This window comes from Onychostoma macrolepis, chromosome 21 (assembly GCF_012432095.1).
Source record: "Onychostoma macrolepis isolate SWU-2019 chromosome 21, ASM1243209v1, whole genome shotgun sequence".
Lineage (NCBI taxonomy): Eukaryota > Metazoa > Chordata > Actinopteri > Cypriniformes > Cyprinidae > Onychostoma > Onychostoma macrolepis.
Window position 1 is genome coordinate 825,248 of NC_081175.1, and position 24,065 is coordinate 849,312.

At 39.9% G+C, this 24,065-nt stretch overlaps 1 protein-coding gene across 1 annotated transcript in view; it reads left to right on the plus strand.

The window, feature by feature from the left end:
- The first annotated feature begins 1,548 nt into the window (after window positions 1-1,548).
- The window catches only part of slc22a21 (solute carrier family 22 member 21), a 53,295-nt gene continuing 30,778 nt past the window's right edge, over window positions 1,549-24,065 (plus strand). Inside the window, exons 1-2 of the mRNA XM_058758995.1 lie at window positions 1,549-2,004; window positions 17,797-17,900. Of these exons, the coding sequence (XP_058614978.1) occupies window positions 1,600-2,004; window positions 17,797-17,900 (509 nt within the window). The 5' untranslated portion in view covers window positions 1,549-1,599. The remainder of the gene's footprint in view (window positions 2,005-17,796; window positions 17,901-24,065) is intronic.

Consider the following 24,065-nt stretch of genomic DNA (forward strand, 5'->3'; position numbering starts at 1 on the left):
ACCGTAATGGAATCGGCATACTAGGTTAGAATACAAGAATATGATATTTTTAAGGAAAAGGGTTAGAATTATCTAAATGTATTAGAATTTTTGCATGATTTTGTAATGCATTTGCAAGAATAGTAATTCTCACATATTATGATTTTTCTGTAGAGTTTAATTGTTTCCTCAGATTTCACAAGCAATGAGGTGTCATTAGAGTTTAATTGTTAATTGTTTAATTGCCAATAGCCTTATCACCCTGCAGCCCAAGACCGGTTACCCACTGAAGCTAAGCAGGGTTGAGCTGGTCAGTACCTGGATGGGAGACTCCTGGGAAACTAGGTATCTGTTGGAAGAGGTGTTAGTGAGGCCAGCAGGGGGTGCTCACCCTGTGGTCTGTGTGGGTCCTAATGCCCCAGTATAGTGACAGGGACACTATACTGGCAAAAAGCACCGTCTTTCGGATGAGACGTTAAACCGAGGTCCTGACTCTCTGTGGTCATTAAAAATCCCATGACACTCATCGTAAAGAGTAGGGGTGTAACCCCGGTGTCCTGGCCAGATCCCCTCCACTGGCCCTTGTCAATCACGGCCTCCTAATAATCCCCATGCACTTGATTGGCTCCATCTCTCTCTCCTCTCCACCTGTAGCTGGTGTGCGGTGAGCGCACTGGTGCCGTTGTCCTGTGGCTGCCGTCGCATCATCCAAGTGGATGCTGCACACTGGCGGTGGTTGAGGAGAGACCCCCCCACATGATTGTAAAGCGCTTTGGGTGTACAGCAATACACAATAAAGCGCTATATAAATGCTCCATTCATTCATTAACTAGTGAAGTAAGAGATTTTGCATCCATGTGCTTGTGTGTGAATGTGCATGCTTGTAAGAATAAAATGCATATTAGTATAAGGTTATGATGATTTTTATTTTTTTACTTTGAAACAACACTGAATATAATGTTTTGGTTTGACAGCAGATATGAAAGTTTAGTTATACTTGTGATCCACGATGGTACAACGTTGCCTGAGAGCAACAGCTGGATATGTTACTTTTTTATTAAATATGAGATGTGCAATACATTAAAAACTAGATAATTATGTTTGTTCAAGTGTTTGGTTAAAGAAATTGATGTTTTCAATAAATGTATTTCTTTTTTCTGCATGAAAATGTCAAATGTTTAAATTTTTCCGTTGTGGTACAATGTTGCCTTGAGGCAACAAACTTTTAATAAATAAATAAATATAATTTTTACATAAAAAAAAAAAAAGATTATTGATATTGTTATAGTGTCCAATTTTAAGTAGGAAAAACATCACAAATAATTTTTTCCTCACTGATATCATATTCCGTACTGTAGAGGGCAAAAGCTTTGACACAAAGCCTAATACAGCACTATCAACGAACTGCTTTCTTACTGAGAAGCTACAAGATAAAAACACACGGCAATGTCGCCTCGTTACTGAGAAATGTCGTTAAACTAGTGAATGGTCCGCATGCAGCGACGCTAGAGCTTTATTGAGCTGGGTTTGCCTCCTCCCATCTGTGTCTAAAAGGCGGACTTGAGACACTCTAAGCGCACTTTACTCTCAAGCTTTTATCGCACGAGTGCTGCGACTGCCATGAACTTCCCAGACTACGATGAAAACACCGCGTTCCTGGGAGACTGGGGACCTTTTCAAAGGACGGTGTTTATTCTTTTGTGTTTGAGCATTATTCCGAATGGCTTCACGGGTTTATCCATGGTTTTCATTGGCGATACACCCGCTCATCGCTGTCTCATTCCCGCAGCTCTGAACATCACGGCTGAATGGAGAAACGCGTCTATTCCTCTGGATGAGGAGGATGAGAACGAAGATTCTCGACTCAGCAAGTGTTCAAGACACCGAATGGACATCGTGAAAAGCTATTCGGACCGAGGTTTGCTCCCGTGGGTGGATGTGAATGTCTCGGCTATTCCCCGAGAAGGCTGCGTGGACGGCTGGGAGTATGATAATGGGACATACATCTCCACGATTGTTTCAGAGGTAGGAACCCCCATAAGGATTGCATAATTTAAAAAAAATGAAGTGAAACAAAAGTTAAATGTGTTCAGAAAAGTTATCATAGCTTTAGTGACAATGACATAAATTATAAACCAAGTATGAAAAATGTCCAGATTTTTCATGTTATTACATTTTTAACAAAAATTAAATTTGTGCCAAGGCGGAGTTTTACAAAACATTCCCAAACGCATTAATTATATCATGAAATATCTCGATTGTCACATAGATTATTATGGTCAAAGTAGCCTAATAATGTTGTCTATTAACTATGCATAAAAACCTGTATGTTTACTTAAGTAGATAGCCTATGGGTTTCATGCCATAACATATTTTTAATACGACTGACTTTATATTTAATGTGAATTTTAAAAACATCGTAAGTTGGGCTACTTATCATAACACTTTCATTGTACAGAAAGAGAGCAAAGAACATTTACATTATCAAAGAACATTTTCACTGACAGTAGCCTATAGAGTTCAAGCACTCGCAAAAACTCCCACTGAAATCACTGAAGCTGTTTACACTGTGAAATGAGTATCTTACAGATTTATACACACATCTGCACTGTTGCTTTTAACATAGAATTAACATAGAATCGCCAGAAAGAGGTATTCAGTCAGCGAGCATGTGAAGAAAACACCGACATTTCAGCGATGACTCATCTGAACGCCTCTGATTGGTCATTGCATTCATAAGCTCAACAGCATCGTGTGTGATTGGTTAGAATCTGCATTCAAAATCCACTTGGCTCATAAATCTGAGGGGGCACGTGCCCCCTCACTTTCAGGTGTTGACTACAAAAACGATTAAATATTTCCACTGATATTGTCCTGGAAAAATATAGTCTACAGGTCAGTGAAACCACATTGACCCAACTGCTAGCTCCAACCTGCCATTTATGAACACTCTTGTGCAGAAAACAGATTTTATTATATATTATGTGTTTACTTGTTAATCAGTATATGGCACTTTTGTACATCTGATGATATGAGTAGCTAAATCGTTAAATTGTACACATTTTCATTGGTCAAAAACCAAATCTGGGTCACTTTGCAAAATTATGATACTTCTTTTCTTTTAAATCAGATGCAAAATTCACTTTTACATGTTATGTGAACTGAAATGTGTGTTGGCAGTGTGTGTACACAACCACCCTATAATGATAAAAATCCACCCAGTGATTTTTTTTTTTAAATCCCCAAAAATAATATCTTTCTCAGATCAAGCCGTTCACAGATTCTGGTTTGATGTACGTCACACAGGCCGAGGTCCCTACTATGATTATTGATTGACACTGGTGTTTTATCACAGACCCTGAGTGAGCTGTCAACAGTTTGCTATTGTTTTGCCACCGGAGCAGATGTAGACAAGAATGTCTCCTAAGCAATTGAGGTTTTTTGTTGTTGGATGAATAATGAACAATGAACATAGCAGTCATCATTTACTCCCAAAGACGCAGTGGATTACATTTGTTTTTGAAGGGAATGTGCCCCGATCTACCTAAATGCATCTATGTCCGCGCAAATCAATCAAGATCCAGCTTCACCTATATAGAAGAAGTATAACGTTTTTTTTAATGAATCTTTGCAAGAGAACGAGAACAGAAGAGAGGGGCCCACAGTCACCCCACAGAAGATAGGGGCGGGGTCAGCAGAGCTCATTAGCATTTAAAGGGACATGCCCCGAAACAGCTTGCTGTGAACAGAGCTGTTTTTGACAGGGTAAAAAGGCTGTTGTTTTACACTACAATTGAGAAATTATGTTAACTAAATATCTTATAGACTTTTCACGAAGACACTAAAGAATCATATTAACTTGTGGAAAATGAGCATCTGATGTCCCCTTTAAAGAGGAAAGACTAAAGAATGTAATGGACATTTTTAATTTTATTCTAATTTGCAAGATTGCATTAATTTAATTTAAGTACATATTACATACCATATATTCTTTTTCATATATATATCTGTTGAGTTCAAATAATAAAAGCTAGGCTACAAGCGCATTAACAGGCAGTATCATGGACTCTGGGGATGTACTATGAGGTGATGTGCGCTAAGTAACATGATTCGTGCATTTTATTTGTCCTTCAATGTATCTTTTTATAAAGTCTGCAGCTGGGAGCCTGCTTGTTTGCAAAACTTTGTTTGGTTTTTCATTCTCAGTCTCTTTATTGTGTAGGGGAATTTACAGTAAAGACCCTCGGACCAGGTGTGTTGAATGAAGACCAGAAGTCAAAGAAAATTTACTGAAGAAGATAGTTTGCAGTTTCATCAGCAGAAGTCAGCTTCAAGACTCACAATCGAGTTCGTAGGCCGCTCTGCGTACATGTTCTAGACACCAACAGTTATACTCTAACAGAGGTCACTAATTACGTCAATACATTGGTAAGCAAGATTCTGGTTGGTAGATAAACTTAGAAAATCTCCACACATGGACGTAAAACTCGAAGCATATCTTCTAGTGATTATTTTGGTGACAATTGATCAGAGGTCAGATGCAATAGGTCTCTCCAGAGATGTATATACTGTATGTTACCCTGGACATCAGGGTGATGGCAAATGATGATTTCCTCCTAGAGCTCTCTCTGCATCTAGCTGCAAAGATAGACATTCAGAGAACACTTATCTGTACTTCAAGGCTGCCGGGCTCTGCCCTCAATATGATCATTTATGGTTAACTACACACACACAATGAGATCAGCTTCTTAGAGAGTAAGAAGGCAGACTAAAGCCATATTCAACTTATTCTCTAACATGCATAAATGTAACTCTGATAAATTATTATTCAAGAAATATTATAATTAACATTATTATGAGGGCCATTGTTGATCTGCAATCCATTCCTTTAGTCCCCCGTTTTAGACGTCTGGTCTACCAAGTGAGGTCACTACGGAAAGTTCATTTCTGACATTTCTAGTAATAAACACATTCTTTCGTACAAATACTTCCCTTATACGTTCATCTACTTACTTAATCCCACTATTTCTACTTGCACTAGTCTTTCTTCACATAAAAAGTTATGTCCTTTCCAGTGACTCATTCTGTGTGTCCCTCTAACTGGAAAAGTGTCCTCCATCCATATATGCTTTCATCAACACACCTTTGTAAATACCTCTCTTCCTACTACAGCTACTTCACACTTACTTTTTAAACAGAACATTTAGACAACAGCCTTAAAACTAAAATTGCATATTCATTAACCAGATTTAACAAATCATTAATATAGTATGAAAGAATAACCGCGTGCACAATAAGTAATTCATTTTTATGACCCTTTAGATAGAAATTTGCCTTGTTTGTTTTTACATGTCTTATACAGACATTGCTTATAACCTAAACACTAGGATAAATACATTGGTTTTACAAAAACTATTATTTCCAATCCATTATATAGTGCAAGAAGAGGGATTGTAACGCCACTCATTTGAAACCATGTTGTGGTTCAAAACAAAATGGTAGTCTGACTAAAAATAAACAAACCAAAAATAAGTAAGACCAAGATTGAGCCATCTTTAAAAATAGAAATAAAAGTAATCATAATCATTATTTCCTCAAACCTAGAACAGTTCCTAGTTTATTACTTAATAGCCCTTTTATTACGTTTTACTTTCACCTCGGATCCATTTGCAGTCATCACAGTCCACATGCTATTTAAACATAAATTACATTAAACCTAAACTTGTCAATGTTAAGAACATTTGGTCGAAATGACATTTTAAGTATTGAAGTGTATAACTTCAAAAATACAACTTACTTGTTCACTTATTGTCATGCATGTATTTTTATATCATGACATTACTCTTAATCATACTCAGTGCCTTATTATTATTTATTTATTTATTTTTTAATGCAAATCTTCTCAATTATCATACCATATTACTGTACTCAGACTAAATTAATGGCACATTCAGAAGCAAATCCTCAAGACCTCGTGTAAAGTCAATTTAGTTCTCACTGTCTTGTCAGTTAGAAATGCTTATAGGTCAGCGGATCAAAGTCTTAAAACCCTTCAATCATATATGTCTTTTGGCAGAGATACTTATCAAATCAAAAATGTTATAAACTGAACAATAGCCGACTGATTTCACAATCCTATCACCATTTAAACAATACTATTGCTCAGATCTAAACTGTCAAATATTCATTAAAGAGACATCCTCAGTTTCTATAAATCTGTTTTGAAACAGTATAAATGATCAAAAAGCCCTGTTAGTGTTCACAATAATATTCATTTAATTTGACTTGATAGATGTTCGTAAACAGCTCCGTAGATAAACATTTTTTAAACATTAACTTCAGCTGCTATATTTCCTTTAATTAAAACCTTTTGTTATTGTCTTCCTCCATCAACGGGTTAGCCAGCAGATCCAAAAGTTTTTGTTAAATTATTTCTATTCTACATAACCTAAACTATTGCGTCACTCAAACCTTGAGGACACACACAGACAGCCTTATAGCTGCTTTGCCTTTAACCCATATCACATGAACTGTGTTTACTCCTTTGTCTTCCCACCAGCCTTTCTTTATGTGAGGGTGCTCTCTGGATAATTTGGTTAGTGATTTAGCCAATGTGTCACTGTTTCTCTAAATATTTACCTTTACCATTCGAATAACAAAGTGTTAACTTGTTTAAATTTAGACCCTCAGTTGAATTTAGGCATGGATTTTTAACCCATTATGGACGGCAATCTTAAATTTCACAAATCCAAATCATAAACACTCTTAAACATATTAATCCAGAGAGCGATTCAAATCAGCATTATTAAGGCCAAAAGAAGTCGTTATTACCAGTAGCAGACAGAGCTGGATAACCAATCCAGTTAAAGCTCGTCCCTTGTTCTGTATCCTCTTTTCATCAGATTCTATAAGAATTATCAACTTCTGTAAAGTATGCCATTTCACTTAACCCATCTGTAATGATAAAACACTCATTCCAGAGGTTAGTGACACAGTATACGCACAACACAAACAGAATTGTCCCCCAAAATATAGAGTAGTCATCCTCACGCACGCACATACTAGACACATGAATATCGAAGCAGCTTATATATATTCAAGGTTTGCTTTTGTTGTTAAATCGGAAGGATTTAAACATTTTTCTGTCAGTTTTACCTAGTTTGTACTTAGTCTCTTATCTAGTCTCAAAGTTTGCCTGTTCATTAATGATTTTTATGTTGAGAAAAAAATTGTTAAGTTTTTTTTTTGGTCTTAAAATCATTGCTTTGTTTTGGTTACTCTTGCTCAGCAGGTCGACAAGAGAAGCAGAGCGCCGTCCCTGCCTCCACTCAAGCAGTCTCTCTCTCTTACTGTGCAAATTATCATTTGACAGTCTCACCAATCTTTAACTTAGACTATAATATCAAATTCATTACAACATATAACCCTTAATCATTCAAATAGGTTAAAAATGTCAGTTTCTATATCTCAAATCTCAATTTAGACTGTTTAAAATACATAATGCTAGGAGCATTTCTTAAAATTATTTTTTATCTTAAATGCTTAATTCCCTTAACCTTTGTTATCCAAATCATCTCTTGAATCAGCAAAAGCAGTCTTCATTTTTAGCCACCACCATGTCTTGTAATCATCTCATGCCATGCCTAATGACCTGCATGAGTAAAAACTATGATATAGACGTATTAGTTCAATATTATCTCAGCCTCATAAGAAATTTTGTCTCAAAATAATGGCTGTCATCACATGGTCTCAGATGGTTGTTGAAAGCCCACTGCCATTAATTCTTTATAAATAAGCTCATTTTTCTCAGGGTGTGATCCCCTGGCATAGTTGCATCAAGTTGTGGACACTTGAAAAACAAGCCACGAAGGAATGCGGTTGTTGGTGATCAGGTCTGGAGGAGCTCACATTTTTGAGGCAAATTGCTGTAACTTCTTACAGTTCCCCCCTTTATCGATGCTCTAGGCCTATCAAGCATCCGCTCAACTACATCACCATCCAGAGGTGGACAAAGTACACAACTTCCTTACTTGAGTAAAAGTACAGATACTGCTGGTTAAATACTACTCCACTACAAGTGAAAGTTGTAAAGACAGATTTTTACTTAAGTAACAGTATGGAAGTACATGTTTTTAAAAGTACTTAAGTATCAAAAGTAAAAAGTAAATGCATTGTTTTATTGTCACATTGTTGTATACTTACAATAACTTATACCACAAATGCAACCTACTGAATACACTGATTAGCTTGTATTATCTTTGGAATTAAGAGCTTTTATGTTACCAAACCTATAGAAATGGAACAACTGAATGAAGATAATCATCTTAATTTTTATTTATTTAACACTCCTACAACTACATTGAACTCATTTTAATACTTGTTTAAAAGTTACAAAGTTCTTTTTCAAAGAGATACTGAAGTCTATAATATGGTTTATTTTAGGCAAACAAAGCAAACATTGAAAAGAAAACAAACCTTTAGTCTCTTCAGAAAACTGGAACATACTCTCTCAGTATGTTCATGGGTGTGCAGGTTGCACCAAAAAAACGTCTATTTGAATTTTGTCATCAACTGATCAGTGTTCATAAAATGCTCAGAAATCAGTGAACTTCACAACATGTGGCTACGGTTGGGTATTGTTTGAATTTTATCCATTCCTATTCTGATTCTGCTTATTGCATTTACTTTTTACTTTTGATACTTTTAAAAACATGTACTTCCGTAATTTTACTTAAAGTAAAAATCTGTCTTTACAACTTTCACTTGTAGTGGAGGAGTATTTGACCAGTAGTATCTCTACTTTCACTTAAGTACGGAAGTTGTGTACTTTGTCCGCCTCTGCTTATTGATCATTTGTTTGCAAAAAATATATGTATTTATGTGCAGTGTTTTGACAATAAAATAATGTTCAGATTTATATACTTCCCTGACCAGTTTTTAGCAGCAATTTACCAGTAGGCCTAAGTTATATATATATATATATATATATATATATATTGTAAAGTGTAGCAGCCATTTTTGACGGATATATTAGCCTACCATTTGTATTGCCATAGTTTAACTACAAAAATTAAACTATAGTTACTATGATGAATTGAATGAATATAATGAATTTTGTGGTTACTGAAGTTTTACTACAAATAGCATAATTGTGGTTACTATAGTGAGATAATAGTACAGTTGTGGATACTGTGATTTTACTGCAAATACCATAGTTATGGTTACTATAGTAAAAACACTGTTTAACCACAAAGGGCTTTAATGAGTTAACACATGGCTTTTTTTTTAGAGCGCTTTTAGCTGTGCAGTAGCGCGGACGTTTACATTAGTTTATTGGATTTCAACCCCTTCATCTTCAGTCTTGTCTTCCAGTGTTTTGTCCTTGTACTCGTCTAGTGGATACATTTAAAAAATTTCCCAGTGTAGAGTAAAATTGCTAAATTCACATTGTAAATTTTCAGCAGTTGCTTCACTGTCAAACCTCAACAGACATTTGCTGAGCTCTTGGAACATCAATGGTGGAAGAGAGGATGACTTTAACTGAGTGAAGTTTCTGGGGTCTAGAAATGCAAGGTCAGCATAGAGTGTTCTATGACCCAGAAACCTCCTGTGCAATGTCTCAGTAGCTGTGTCCATGATCTGATTGTGGACTGTGACTTCATAAACCTGTTCTGGACTTGTGACAGTTTCAGCATGAGGAATCTCTCCACACCTGTTTGTCTTCTTCCTCCTCCTTCTTGATGGCAATGCAGACTCAACTTCCAGCTCTATCTCTTTGTCCTGCTCCTGCAATTTTTCATTTGCCCACAGCACAAATTTCCCTGCAGCCACATTGACTGAGGCAGAGTCTCTTGACATGCTTTTCAGGCGTTCATGTGTTATCATAACCATTCTGTGGGCAGACAGAATATCCATCCCTTGTGTTTGGAGGTATTTGGACAGTGGTGATGTCTGCTCAAATATCCTGAGGAAGGTTTGTGCTGTCAGTATCATCTCATACTTAAGCAGAGCCTCAACAAATCCTTGTGCTTGAATGTGAGCAGTTGTTTCCATGGTCATGTCCTCTTGTATTACTGTCAATGCAAGGATGACTTTCACATAGAAAACAATTATCTGGATTTGCAAACGATCCAAACACTTTCCTAAGAGTATTATATTTGGCCCACCACCTTGTCTCGCCAATTGATGAGAGTCGTTTCTGGTGCTTTCCCTGGCTCTCACTTTCCCACACATTCATCCTTTTGTATGACTTACGAAAGAACGTTTCTGTAATTATAGTGTACCTATAAAGAACATACGTGTAGGTATAAGGGAACAACATGTTACGTTTGTGTAATAAGCGGGTAACAACCAGATATGCAACCTGCAAAGAACTGCGTAAGTAAACTGAAGTTGCAGCGTAACGTTTTTGTAATTATAGTGTAGGTATAGGGGAATAATATGCAATGTTTGGGGAATAAAGGGGTAACAACCTGTAAAATTACAAATAAATTATACTGTAAGTATTTTGAAACTAAGGGGTACCTATTCTAATATTACGTGGTATGGCCTAAACAATAATCTTATGTTTAGGAGTGATTTAGAAAGACAATATTTTTTGTATAATTTTATACTGGTATTTTATTATAGGCCTAGGTATTTTTAGCCATTCAATTATTAAAGGAAACGTGATGATTACTGAACAACAAAACATCTGGACATCTAGTGAAATGAGTTAATGAGTTTCTGCTATGATTTATAATTCACAAGTCAGCTTACCTTATGCAAGCTTATTCGTCGATCTCAGCTGAGTCACATCAGCAACTTCCCAACACCACTATCACCAAATAACTTTGCATGATATACCATCAAGATTCAATGCAGCTTAAAACAAGCTTACCTCTTTCCAGCTGTTCGCAGAAAAAAAATGCATGATACAACATTTATATTTCAGTTGATGTATACTGTGATGTTTTTATAGCAAAAAACAAAACAAAAAGGATTTAGTTTGGCCATCAAACAATTAAATTAAAACTAGTGCAATATTTTTCTCTGTAATTACTGTGCAAATATACACAAACTTGTTCCTCCCTTATTCCATGTAGTTACAGGGTAAGTAGCTACAACAAATTGCTCCAAAACTATTGTTTATACAGTAGCTCATACATTATATATCAGGTAATATATGTTTAATTTAATTCAAATATTATTTGAAATTTGGGTTTTTAAATTAAAATCACACACAATATGACAAGAGTAACAACACAGGCAACAGATAATACAATTTACAAATTTATTACACCAGTTCAGAAAAAGCAAAGCAACTCCATACTTGTACAGCTTATACAGTTAAACCAAATTATTTTGAAAAGTTTGTTTAAGAACAAAATTAAGATTGTTTTTCACCCACTTACGAAGTTAAACTATTATGGCCAAACCATCATGTTGTCAGGGTTATGGACTCTTTGTTGTTTGTTTTTCCCCTGTCCTTCCTGAGTTTCCGTATTTGGTTATTTTCCTTTTCTTGTTAAGTTAATTTGATTATTCCTTGATTTCTCCTCACCTGATTCTGTTCTCCCTGATTACTTCCTATGTGTTTATAAGTCCTGAGTTCTCCCTGAGTCTGGGTCCGTTCACTCATCTTTTATGTTGTGTAAACGAATATTATTTACCTACCTCAAGTCTCCTGCATCCTTCCCACGCCACACAACAGTGACAGATGAACGGACCTCTTTACAGTAGGATGACTGTCGCTGAGGACGAGCTGTGGGGTTTGCGGCAGGCTGGTCGGAGGTTGGAACGGTATGTGGAGGATTTCCTCGAGCAAATAGATTTCATCCTTTTTCACCCCACGCCGAGAACCTCCACATACCGCACCAACGGCTCGGACCGCCTGCCCAACTCCAAATGCCCCCTCATCCTCCAAATCTCCGCCAGCGTCCTCAGCCCCAGCCCGCCATTCGCGGTGAAGTTAAGGCCTCTGTCCCTGGTGAAGTTAAGGCCTCTGTCCCTGGTGAAGTTAAGGCCTCTGTCCCTGGTGAAGTTAAACCCGCCGTTCGTGGGAGGTCGACGCCACCGTCCGTGGCTCAGTCAAGTTCAGCTGGGAAATCATGGTCTCTGTCTGCGGCCCCCTCCTACGTCTCCGCTGGTCCCGTCCAGCCCCCAAGTTTCCGCACTTCCAGAGCTCCCTCCAGAGCCCGCTCCTCCAGAACGCCCCCCTGACTTCTTAAATTTCCCCAAGAAATTTTTTTGGGGGGGGGGGGGCATATGTCCGTGGCCAAGGAGGCTAAGGCCATGGAGGGCCCGCCATGGTCTCCCGAGTTCCTGGACCCGCCATGGTTGCCCGAGCTCCCTGCTTCGCCCTGGAGGCCTCCCATGTCTCCATCCTGGTCTAGCCTCCAGGGCGCCCACCCCCCCCTCCCCGGTGGATATGTTACGGCGCGGGACGCGCCTATTGGGAGGGGGGGCTAATGTCAGGGTTATGGACTCTTTGTTGTTTGTTTTTCCCCTTTCCTTCCTGAGTTTCCTTATTTGGTTATTTTCCTGTTCTTGTTAAGTTAATTTGATTATTCCTTGATTTCTCCTCATCTGATTCTGTTCTCCCTGATTACTTCCTATGTGTTTATAAGTCCTGAGTTCTCCCTGAGTCTGGGTCCATTCACTTGTCTTTTATGTTGTGTATGCCGTCTCCCGGATTTCATTTATTAAAAACGAATATTATTTACCTACCTCAAGTCTCCTGCATCTTTCCCACGCCACACAATCGTGACACATGTCAATAAACGCACAGTAATAATCACTGAAATTCAATATTAAACTAGCCTATGTATTATAGCGAACTTACAGGATTTCACCGTTTTTGATTTTCTATTTTCGACACATATTCCTGTCATGAGCACCGCAAACACGGATAGACTCGTCTCAAGCGCCATTCAAGCTGTTTCCAGTTCCCAATCAACACATTCACTGCTCCAGTTTTAAACGGACACAGTTTCAAAGTTGTCCCTCGTCTGCGCTTCGATTATTTTGTTTTCCTATTTTCCACACGTTTCCATCTTCAGCACTGCAGACACGGATTTCATCGCACACAAAACCGTTTGCATTGGAACCTCCACATTTCTAACCAGGTTTGCCAGGTGTTCACAACAAAACCCGCCCAATTGCTACTCAAAACTAGCCCAATCGCATTTCGAGGGGGGTCCCCGGTAAAAATTCCCTGGGAAAACCGTGGACTTGGCAACACTGTTCCTAACCCAGGACCGTTGGGTTACTTTTATTACTGATATCAACCCAAATTGGGTCAAATCAAGTCAGCTTCCTAACGCAACAGTCTCAACCGAGCGTTTGGATTGAAACAATAACCTAACGTGTTTAAAATGTAGGCCTACACAGTGTACGTTTTTGCTAAATCACTTGCAAACATAAGATTGTTGTATAGCCTACATACCACATATAATTAGAATAGGTACCACTTAGTTTCAAAATACTTACAGTAGAAATATTTTGTAATTTTACAGGTTACCCCTTTATTCCCCAAACTTCACATATTATTCCCTTATACTTACACGGAGGTACTGAATAGGTACACTATAATTACAAAAAAGTTACACTGTAAATTCTGTTTACTTACGCAGTACGTTGCGGGTTGTAATCTAAAGCGTTACCCACTGTTCTTGTGAGTTGATATCTTGCGTGGTGTCAGTCTGAAGAGAGAACATTTCAGCATTCTTCATGTCTCTCACAGTGGTCTCCTGAATAAGCTGCTGAATGGTGTCAATAGGCCCTTTCGCACCGCAGGAACCTTTTCATAGTACCCGAACTAATTGTGGAACTACCCACTTTTTGGCGTGTTCGCACCGCGGGAACTAGGAACTGTTTTAGTTCCAGGAACTCCGTTTGGAGGACCTAATTAGCTCCTACTTCAGAGTAGGGTCTAAAACAGTTCCATAGGAACATAGTAAGTTTACGCTGATTGGCTAAACGCGTACGAAAACTCCCTCACCCGCCATGATTTAAAACGCTGTGTAAACACATACTGTGTAAACATCGCATCAACTTATATTTCGCAAGAATGGAGAACAGCGATAGATGGACGGACGCTGAAGTGCAGGCACTTTTGAACATTTTGAACTCCTTTCCGATCTTTCAATCACTTGATGTATAAGTTACGTCGACATTCCATGTCCATTATTGTGAACCCCGCAAGACACAACAAAAACACAGCTCCGATCACAGCGTCCTCCATCCTCCTGTTGTTAACGTTGTTCTTCTTTGTTTTCGTTGTTGAACGCCGCGCACAAATGACGTCGCTGTCGATCGGCTTACGTCACTTCTTAGTACCCACTGTCGGTGCGAATGCAACCCTTTAAATGGTACTGGGAAATAGTTCACGCAAAATCGTCCCAGTACTTTAGTACTGTACTTTTAGTTCTGGAACTAAAGTGGTGCGAAAGGGGCTAATGACAGAATTAATGGTTCTTGGAGACAGTAGCGAAACCAGGGGCCCTCTGCCTTTTGTCCCAGTTTGATTTATCTTCTTAGATTTTTCAATGTACTCCTTTAAATGCTCTTTTAGACAGACGTCATACTTGCTTAATAGGACTATAACCTCCAAAAAGTTATCATTTTCAATATTGCAGTCATCAAGCATGTATGCAGCCTCATTCTCTGACCTATAGCTAAGGCCTCTTTTTCCAATCATCTGTTTCCAATCATCATTTGTTCTTTCTTTTCCTGTCTTTTTCTCTCTCTTCTCCTTCCTGTCTACTCTCATCTCCTCTCTCTTCTTCACATTCCTCTCCTGCCTCATGAAAAAATATAAGTTTATTATGGCAAATAATTGAAGCAGTACGGTATAATGGTATTTCTGTGAATTAGAAGATTATGCAGTACAGAAAAAAAAAATCTCATGCATGTCTTCTCGGAATAATCAAAAATAAAACATTTTAGGAACTGAAAAAAGGTAGTTGTGGACTTCGTTTTGGAGTTGTTGAAGAGGTTTTTAAGCTCATTCTATTATTTTTTAAAATGTGCAGTTTTATCACACAGCACAATGCCACAGATGTCGCAAGTTTTGAGGGAGCGTGCAATTGCCCGTGAATTGAATGTTCATTTCTCTACCATAAGCCGTCTCCAAAGGCGTTTCATAGAATTTGGCAGTACATTCAACCGGCCTCACAACCGCAGACCACGTGTAACCACACCAGCCCAGAACCTCCACGTCCAGCATCTTCACCTCCAAGATCGTCTCCAAGATCAGCCACCCGGACAGCTGCTGCAACAGTCTCAGGGAAGCTCATCTGCATGCTCGTCGTCCTCATCGGAGTCTCAACCTGACTGCAGTTCGTCGTCATTACCGACTTGAGTGGGCAAATGCTCACATTCGATGGCGCCTGGCACTTTGGAGAGGTGTTCCCTTCACGGATGAATCCCGGTTTTCACTGTACAGGGCAGATGGCAGACAGTGTGTATGGCGTTGTGTGGGTGAGCGGTTTGCTGATGTCAACGTTGTGGATCGAGTGGCCCATGGTGGTGGTGGGGTTATGGTATTTTGCCGACGATTTCTGGACTCCTGCTCAAAATGATAAATAAATAAATATATCGACAGCTACAAAAAGAAAAAAAACAACAACAATAAGCCCTCAAAGTTGTTGTCGTTCAATCCTGACGTGTGTGTGTATTTGTGAGAGAGAGTTTGTTTGCCTCTCTTTCCAAATGAATCATTAATTGTCATTCCAGCTCCGTGGAACTTTGACCAATGAGAGGACAGTTTACTCGCACGTGACTTGTATTAACAATTTTGGTCCGTTTAGAAACTTTGCCGTGTGAAAGCAAACCGCACCAACAATAAAAAGCAACATTGTAATCATTTTAATCCCTGTTTCGGAACAAAGCAATCGATTTACAGGTATGAAAACACCCTAAAAGACACGAGATGTGTGCTATTGATGCAAGCGATCCGAGTTCGATTCCGGCTTTTGTCAAACTCACGCAACTCCTTTTCCCATCACATACCAGATCAGAAAGGCATTCATTTTCAATAAAAAATTAAGTAAATATTTGAAAAGTGGAAATTAAACGCCTCATTAATAATACAGTGTGCTTAGATGTACTGTATGATAATTTACACTCAATAAGTTATTGCACACTGTTTTATAATGTACTACAGTACTGAAGTATAAATATATGCTACCTAACTTCTATTTACACATCTGCTTCTAAAGAAAATGCTGCTATTTTAGTGTAAACATAATTTATCATTATTTGCACTTAGTGTAACTAGAATCACTTTTTCCAATTAGTGTAACTGCCAAAAATTTCATTGTTCAGTTAAAGACAGCTCAGTGTTGATTCAGTTCTGTCCAATAGCCTATGTAAAGTTCTTCAATTATGAAATGAGTTCAATTGGTCATACAGTATGCAGCCAATACATCAATAACAGTAAGCGGCTCCCGTTCTCCTCGTTTTTGTTTTTCTGTTTTTGAAATTTTTTTTGTTTTCCTGGTTTTCCCCCCCACAGCATGGAAGGCGCTGCTCCGCAGTCAAGCCCACCTACCACCGCAGTGTCAAGCCCGCCGGCCACTCCGATGTCAAGCCTGCTGGCTGCGGCTCACTCAAGTCTGCCAGCCGTTCATGAGTCAAGTCACAGCGGATCATCATGAATCAAGTCAAGTCGCAGTTGATCATCCAGAGTCACTTCACATCTCAGCTGTTCGTCCAGGGTCATGTCACGTCTCAGCTGTTCGCCCAGAGTCACGTCTCAGCTGAGCGCCCAGAGTCTCGTTACGTGTCAGAGTTCGCTCCAGTGTCGGCTCCAGCCCCAGAGTTCGCTTCAGTGTCGGCTCCAGCTCCAGAGTTCGCTTCAGTATCAGCTCTAGCCCCTGACCAGAGTCCAGTGCAGGCTCCAGCCCCTGACCAGCCCAGGGAGGACTCCTAATTTCCAGTTAAGCCCAAAGAGAGCTCCAGTCCTCAAGGAAGGGCTCCTGCTCCTATGCCTGGCCCATGGAGGGCCTCTAGAGCCGGGATTTTCCCCAAGTAGTTTTTTGGGGGGCGGGGTAGTAGGGCTCCGGTCGTAGGGGCGGGGGCTGGGGCTGGGGCCGCGGCCACGGAGGTGGATCCGCCATGGCCTCCTGGGTTCCCTGATCCGCCATGGCTCCCCTAGCTTGCAGTTCCGCCATGGCTCCTGGGACTGACTGTCCCACTATGGCCTCTGGAGTCCCCTGATCCGCCATGGCCACCTGTGGTCCCTGATCTGGCATGGCTCTCTATACTGTCTGCTCCGCCATGCCGCCCCAAGCTGCCTGCTCCGCCATAGCTCCTTGGACTGCCTGTCTCGCCACGGCCTCCTGAGCTCCCTGTTCCGTCTTGGAGGGCTCCCTGCATTTAGCATAATATACAATATTGTAAATGTGCCATCACAATTATTTTAAAAAAATCTCTAGAATTAAAAAAAATAAATTAAAAAATCAGGAAATTACCACTGATTGATTGTCACATTGATTGTGAAAAAACTTGTGAAATCCTGGAGAGACTGACTGTCACAAAAAAGAAAAAGTAAATTAATAAAATATATATATATATAAATAAATAAATAACATTTGCGTATCTGGAATTTCAACTTAAAATTTCAACAGAGTAGTCCTTTTGACAATTCCCCATATAAGAAATTGTCTTGGCTTAATTTCATCTGTATTTAATTAGGAACAGAAGAGCCAAAAAAATTAAACTACTCTATTTAGGGTATTAGATGTGTAACTTTTAGCAACTTAGTTTAAAATGTATTTTCCTTCTGCAAATGAATATAATCATTTTAAATGTGCATTGTTTGTTCAATCACAGTGGGATCTGGTGTGTTCAGATGACTGGAGGGCTCCGCTGACCTCCTCAATCTTCTTCTGTGGTGTTTTGACTGGCTCTGTGATCTCTGGACAGATGTCTGACAGGTTAAAAACATCACAATTTTTCCCCACACATGAATATTATAATTACATGCTGATTGTGTTTTTATATCACTGGTAGAGCTGAAACAAACAGTTAACATTATCAACAACACTGATAATTTTAAAAATCATCGACAAATATTTTTGTTTTCTAATAGTAGTTTAATCTTATATGATGTATGAGATTAAAAACGTAACAAAACGTGCTGTAGTGCAAGACTATAATTCAGCCCTGCAGCAATCCAGCTGAATACTGTGTCCAAATTCAAAGGCTGCATCTATCAAAGGACATAGACGTAAGGAAGTTGAAACCCAATACTTGCTGTAGTCCAGCATTTTCTTGCAAAAAATCTTGTCCTCAGCGTGCAGTGAATCTCAGGATAGTCTGGTTTGTGAACGATCGAGTTGTTGAATCCTTCTTTGTCCAAGAAAGGAAGGATTTATTTTGAGGCCACATTTGAAGGAGTCTTTGAACTGGGTCAGCAATGGTGATTCAATCAGTCTTCGAATGCAGCCTTTGAAGGATTGAATTGGGACACCGGTAGTGTGTCAGAGTGCCAACGAATATATATGTATATTAGTGCTGTCAATCGATTAAAAAATTTAATCGTGTTAATCACAGTCATGGACTGTGATTAATCATGATTAATCACAAATTTAAAATACTAGGATTGTGATAAAATACTACCTGTAAATGTGTTGAAAAAGAAATGCATGACAAACTAGTTTAAGGAAACAGAACCTTTCACACTTCCACCAGGTATGAGACATAATCCTTATTATTCTTTTATCATTATTCTTTTGTTTTTATTCAGCCATTATCAGCCTTTATACTGGCAATAAAACATTTACCAAGCCACATCGCTTCAATCCCAGTATACGTTTACCCAACTATTATCAAAAGTATTTCTAAATAAATACAACAAAACATTTCTTGCAACCTTACGTGAAGTATTATGACAAAATGCATTATGAAGAAGAATTGGACCTGTTCTGCAGCTGCATTAGAGCTAATATTAGCATCATGCTTCATAAGACAATTTATAGATTAATAGTGCACTTTTACTCAGAACTCACTTCAAACCACCATCGAGTGTTTGTAATAACTTCCTTTTGCGATCACATGTGGAATTTGGTTGTTTACTGTTGTTAAAATATGCTATTTATAGCCTTTTATATTGCTGCACAAATTAGCATTTCAGATATACACATTCATCTAAAAAAAAATCACATACAGACCATATCTATCGTAATCGTGTGTTTATTATGTTATATAATCTATAGTGGCTGTTGTCATGTTTATTTCTGCTGTGTAAAACCCTTAACATGTATGCTCTGGCTGAAACTCACGTTGTTTGATGTTACAACCGCCTCTCCGTTCTTAAGTTGCCAGGTATACATTCCAAGTATAATACACATTAGTAAAATGATCTATTTTTATTTGTCTATATACACTATGGGTGGTCGCAGTACATTATAAAAGTAGCCCAAAAAACTGCAACCCACGGCTCTGTAATTTTTCCCGCGACTGTATTTACAAAATAGCCCACTTGTGTCGTTACCCTGGCAACACTGGTTCGCTGTCCCCTCATCACACAATGATAGATAACCTTCCGCGCTGCGATGACGGGAAGAAGTTGGTTGCTTAGGCTCATTTAGTTGTTTAGTTGGCAATGTGCGGTACTGTGTTACTGGCATACGCTTGTCATTGCAATATGATGCGCTTAAAGGGGGATACAATGCCATGTCATGCATTCTGAGTTGGTTACACTGTTAAGAGTTGGATTGTTATGTGCGCGCGCGAACTCAGCGACCCTAGCGAGAGTAAGAGTGCGCCGCTCAACGCGTTTCGTTTATGGTACGGAAGTCATCGGCAGCACTGCAGTACTTGCTCGAGAAGAATATCTTTTAAGATGTGTTTTTGGATGTGAGGAAAAGATAACCTTATTCAGTGTTTCACAAGTGTGTTTGTTTGTTCCTGTCATTTCGGTGGCTGATATTTTATAACAAGGTATTTTATAACTGGATTTGCACATCGTTTGATACTAAAAGACAGAGCAGTCCCAGCGATAAAGATCCCCGTCATGACTCAGAGCTGCTGTAAAACTGCATCAAATATCTGTGATGACTGCCAATCGGCCCATAAGTGCTTGCGAATCTTCAGCTCCGACCCACGGCTCGCCTCCAGGAACTCGCTGTTTTCGGAGAAAATCGTATGCTGTATCTTTAATTTATAAACCTGATTAAACTGAAGACTCTTTGGAGATGTGAATGATGCAATACTATAATAATAATAATAATAATAATAATTTGTTACATTTATATAGCGCTTTTCTGGGTACTTAAAGCGCTTTACATAGAAACCACCACCAGTGTGCAGCATCCACCTGAATGATGTGACAGCAGCCATATTGCGCAAGAATGCCCACCACACATCAGCTTAATGGTGGAGAGAAGACAGAGGGATGAAGCCAATCAGTAGATATGAAGATGATTAGGAGGCCATGATGGTCAGAGGCCAATGGGCAAATCTGGCCAGGATGCCGGGGATACCCTACTCTTTTTCGAAGGACATCCTGGGATTTTTAATGACCACAGAGAGTCAGGACCCTTGGATTAACGTCTCATCCGAAGGATGGTGCTTTTTACAGTATAGTGTCCCCATCACTATACTGGGGCATTAGGACCCACATAGACCACAGGGTGAGCACCCCCTGCTGGTCTCACTATCACCTCTTCCAGCAGCAACCTAGCTTTCCCAGGAGGTCTCCCATCCAGCTACTGACCAGCTCAACCCTGCTTAGCTTCAGTGGGCAACCAGTCTTGGGCTGCAAGGTGATATGGCTGCGAAGATACTACACCAGGGGTGTCAAACTCAGTTCCTGGAGGGCCGGAGCCCTGCACAGTTCAGCTCCAGCCCTAATTAAACACACCTGATCCAGATAATTAAGTCCTGCAGGGGGACATGTTTTGGATATGGACATGGTTGAAAAGGACATGGTTTGTGTGTTGGAGCAGGGTTGGAACAAAACTCTGCAGGGCTCCGGCCCTCCAGGAACTGAGTTTGACACCCCTGTACTACACTATAGAATACTAAGAGTACTACACTATAGGCTCTCAAGATTAACATGAGATTGGCCAAAACTGTGTTTTATGTCCTCTTTATACATGGCTACAAAGAACCTGCAGGATAAAAGGAGTTAACTTTATCGACAACTTCAATCTTTTCTGGGGCCATAGACAACTGTTTAAACTGGATGGCCTCCACCCAAACAAACTTGATGCAAGAGTGCTAAAGGACAATATCTATTTCTCCCTCCATCACCGTTCAGTAGTGTGTGCCAATCCACTCAACCTGAATGGCACACACACAACTGGACAGAGTATGAGTGACCACAGGACTTCATATCAGCTTTCGAGTCATCATGTGGTTGAAGAATCCCACAAGGACACTGATAACGCCACGCAGCCAAAACAAGCATTGCTCATGGAAACTATCCCGGCTGAGCTCTGCCCACAGAGCTCATCACAGACAGATTGAGAACCACTGCCATATGACACAATGCTCTGGTACAGGGGTTTCCAAACACATTCTTGGAGCCTCCCCAACACTGCACATTTTGCATGTCTCCTTTGTCTGACACACCCATTTCAGGTCTTGGAGATGCTACTAATGAGCTGATGAGTTGAATCAGGTGTGATTGATGAAGAAGACATGCAAAATGTGCAGTGTTGGGGAGGCTCCAGGAACGAGTTTGTGAACACCTGCTCTGGTATCTTCTAGAACAGTGGTTTTCAAACCTGTCCTGGAGGCACCCCTGCCCTGCACATTTTGTATGTCTCCCTTATCATCAGACACACCTGATTCAGCTCATCAGCTCGTAAGTAGAGAAGGGAGACATACAAAATGTGCAGGGCAGGGGTGCCTCCAGGACAGGTTTGAAAGCCACTGGTCTAGAAGACTTGAATAGTTCAGAATGCAGACTGTTTTTATGGTGCCTTTCTATTGGTTATGTACTTTTGCAGGAGCTTAACATCTTAAAGGGATCCCCGTGTATTAAGACATGTATAGCTTAATATAACGTAAATTATGTCTCTTATTTAAATATGTAGTAAAAAAACCCATGAAAATGTATGTTATTTTTAAAAAATCGACATTGTTTTTGGACTATGGGGGGGCGCCATTATTTTATGTGCACAGTACATTCTGCGTCGATGACGTCAAATGGTTGCACTCAGTGAACTACTGCCACTTATTTCTATAGTCTTTGGATTTTTACCGCAACACAACTCAGAAAATAAAATACTGATACGATACCACATTGTGTGGCTTTCGATTGTAATTTCCAGTCGAAGGGCAACAAGAGAAGCGATGTAAGACTTCACTGCTTTCCTAGCAATAAGAAGAGGAGAAAAGAATGGGAAGATACCTGTGGACGAAAAAAACTTCCTAAAGACCCATTTCTTTTTTCTCTCCACTTTAGCCCTGATACCTTTGAGTCTTTTAGTAGACCACAGCTACTGAAAGAGCTTACAAACGGCTGAGACAAGAAAAGCTAGATGCCATCTATTGATGTAAACATGCCGACGCTAATCATGATGCGCAGCCGCTAGAGGAGTTTCTCAGCGCGGATTTCCCTCGAGATCCGGGGTGTTTACACTCCTTGTGGGGAAAAATCGATGGTACAGCATTTGATTTAAACCTATACTTATATCCATCGAGTCCTGTAAGCTCTTTCAGTAGCTGGGGTCATCATATCTGTATTTTATTTTCCGAGTTGTCTTTTCTGAGTTGTGTTGTGGTAAAAATAGCAACAGGTAGCGCCAGTCACTCATCTAGTGCAACCATTTTACGTCATCAGAATAATGGCGCCCCCCATAGTCCAAAATATGTATAAAACGATGTGATTTTTTAAAAATAACATAGATCTTTAATGGGTTTTCTACTACATATTTCAGTAAGAGACATCATTTACTTTATATTAAGCCATACAAGTCTTAATACCCAGGGATCCCTTTAAGGAATATTTTACATTTTAAGGAACAGAGCTCCAATTGTGGAAAAGAGTATACAAATTATTTTGATGATGAAAAATAAATAGAGTAAACAGTACTGTGAACTATGTAATTGTAGGATCAGAACGAGTCAGACAAAACTAAGATTTGATCAGAACATCGAAACATGAGGAGCCGAAATTCCTGAGAGGCCCCAAGAAAACAGGACAACGTCGTAAATCAGATTCCAAGCTCCGACCTCTGAAGGAAGCCTAACCAACAAGCTTCTTCCAGAACAGCTTGCAACATTAAGACAAAATAACACTTATTGATAAGTCCAACACAGGAAGGAGATCGTCAAATTTGGGGTAAATAATCAAGATTAATAGTCAAAGAGATGGCCATCACGTGTTCCACGAGAGAAATCACAAGCTTCTTTAGATTGACTTTTCCCCCACACATAGAAGACAAAGAACCAGACTGAAATTCCTCTGTCCAAAGAACATGTCTTTTGGTCTCCACAGAACTACACAGAGACTTTCTTTTTCATATGCTGTAACAAAGTTCGGAAGAAGGAAGGAAGAAGTCGGAGTCGGCGTGACTGAGGCTCGGGAAATTTATTAAGTGTCCACAAAATAAAGGTTGTGTACTCCGGCACTTTCAAATAACATAAGTTCACAGCACTATGGTGAGTCTTTGAGCAGCCACAATCCTTTTCCCTCCCGAGTCCTCAGTCTGTCCCTCTCTGCCACTGTCTGTCCTTCTGTGGCTTTTAATCTCTGCACGCCAATCACTGGAACGAGAAACAGGTGAATGTCATCTTGTACTTGACCCACTTACTCACCGCTCGTTCTCCAGTCTCTCTCTCCCGCTGCAGATCCTGCTAACCACGGCCCCTTCGCCACATACCCCCACCGCCCGACTCAGGCCGGGAAGCCCTCCGGCCTGCAGCCCCCCCCCCATTCCTGGAGAGGAAGTCTGCTACAGCCATCTGAGCCCCCGGCCTGTGGATCACCTTGAACTTAAAGGGCTGGAGGGCCAGATACCAACGGGTGATCCGCGCATTGGTATCTTTCATGCGGTGGAGCCACTGCAGGGGTGCGTGGTCCGAACAGAGAGTGAACTCCCGTCCCAGGAGATAATAGCGGAGGGTGAGAACAGCCCACCGGATCG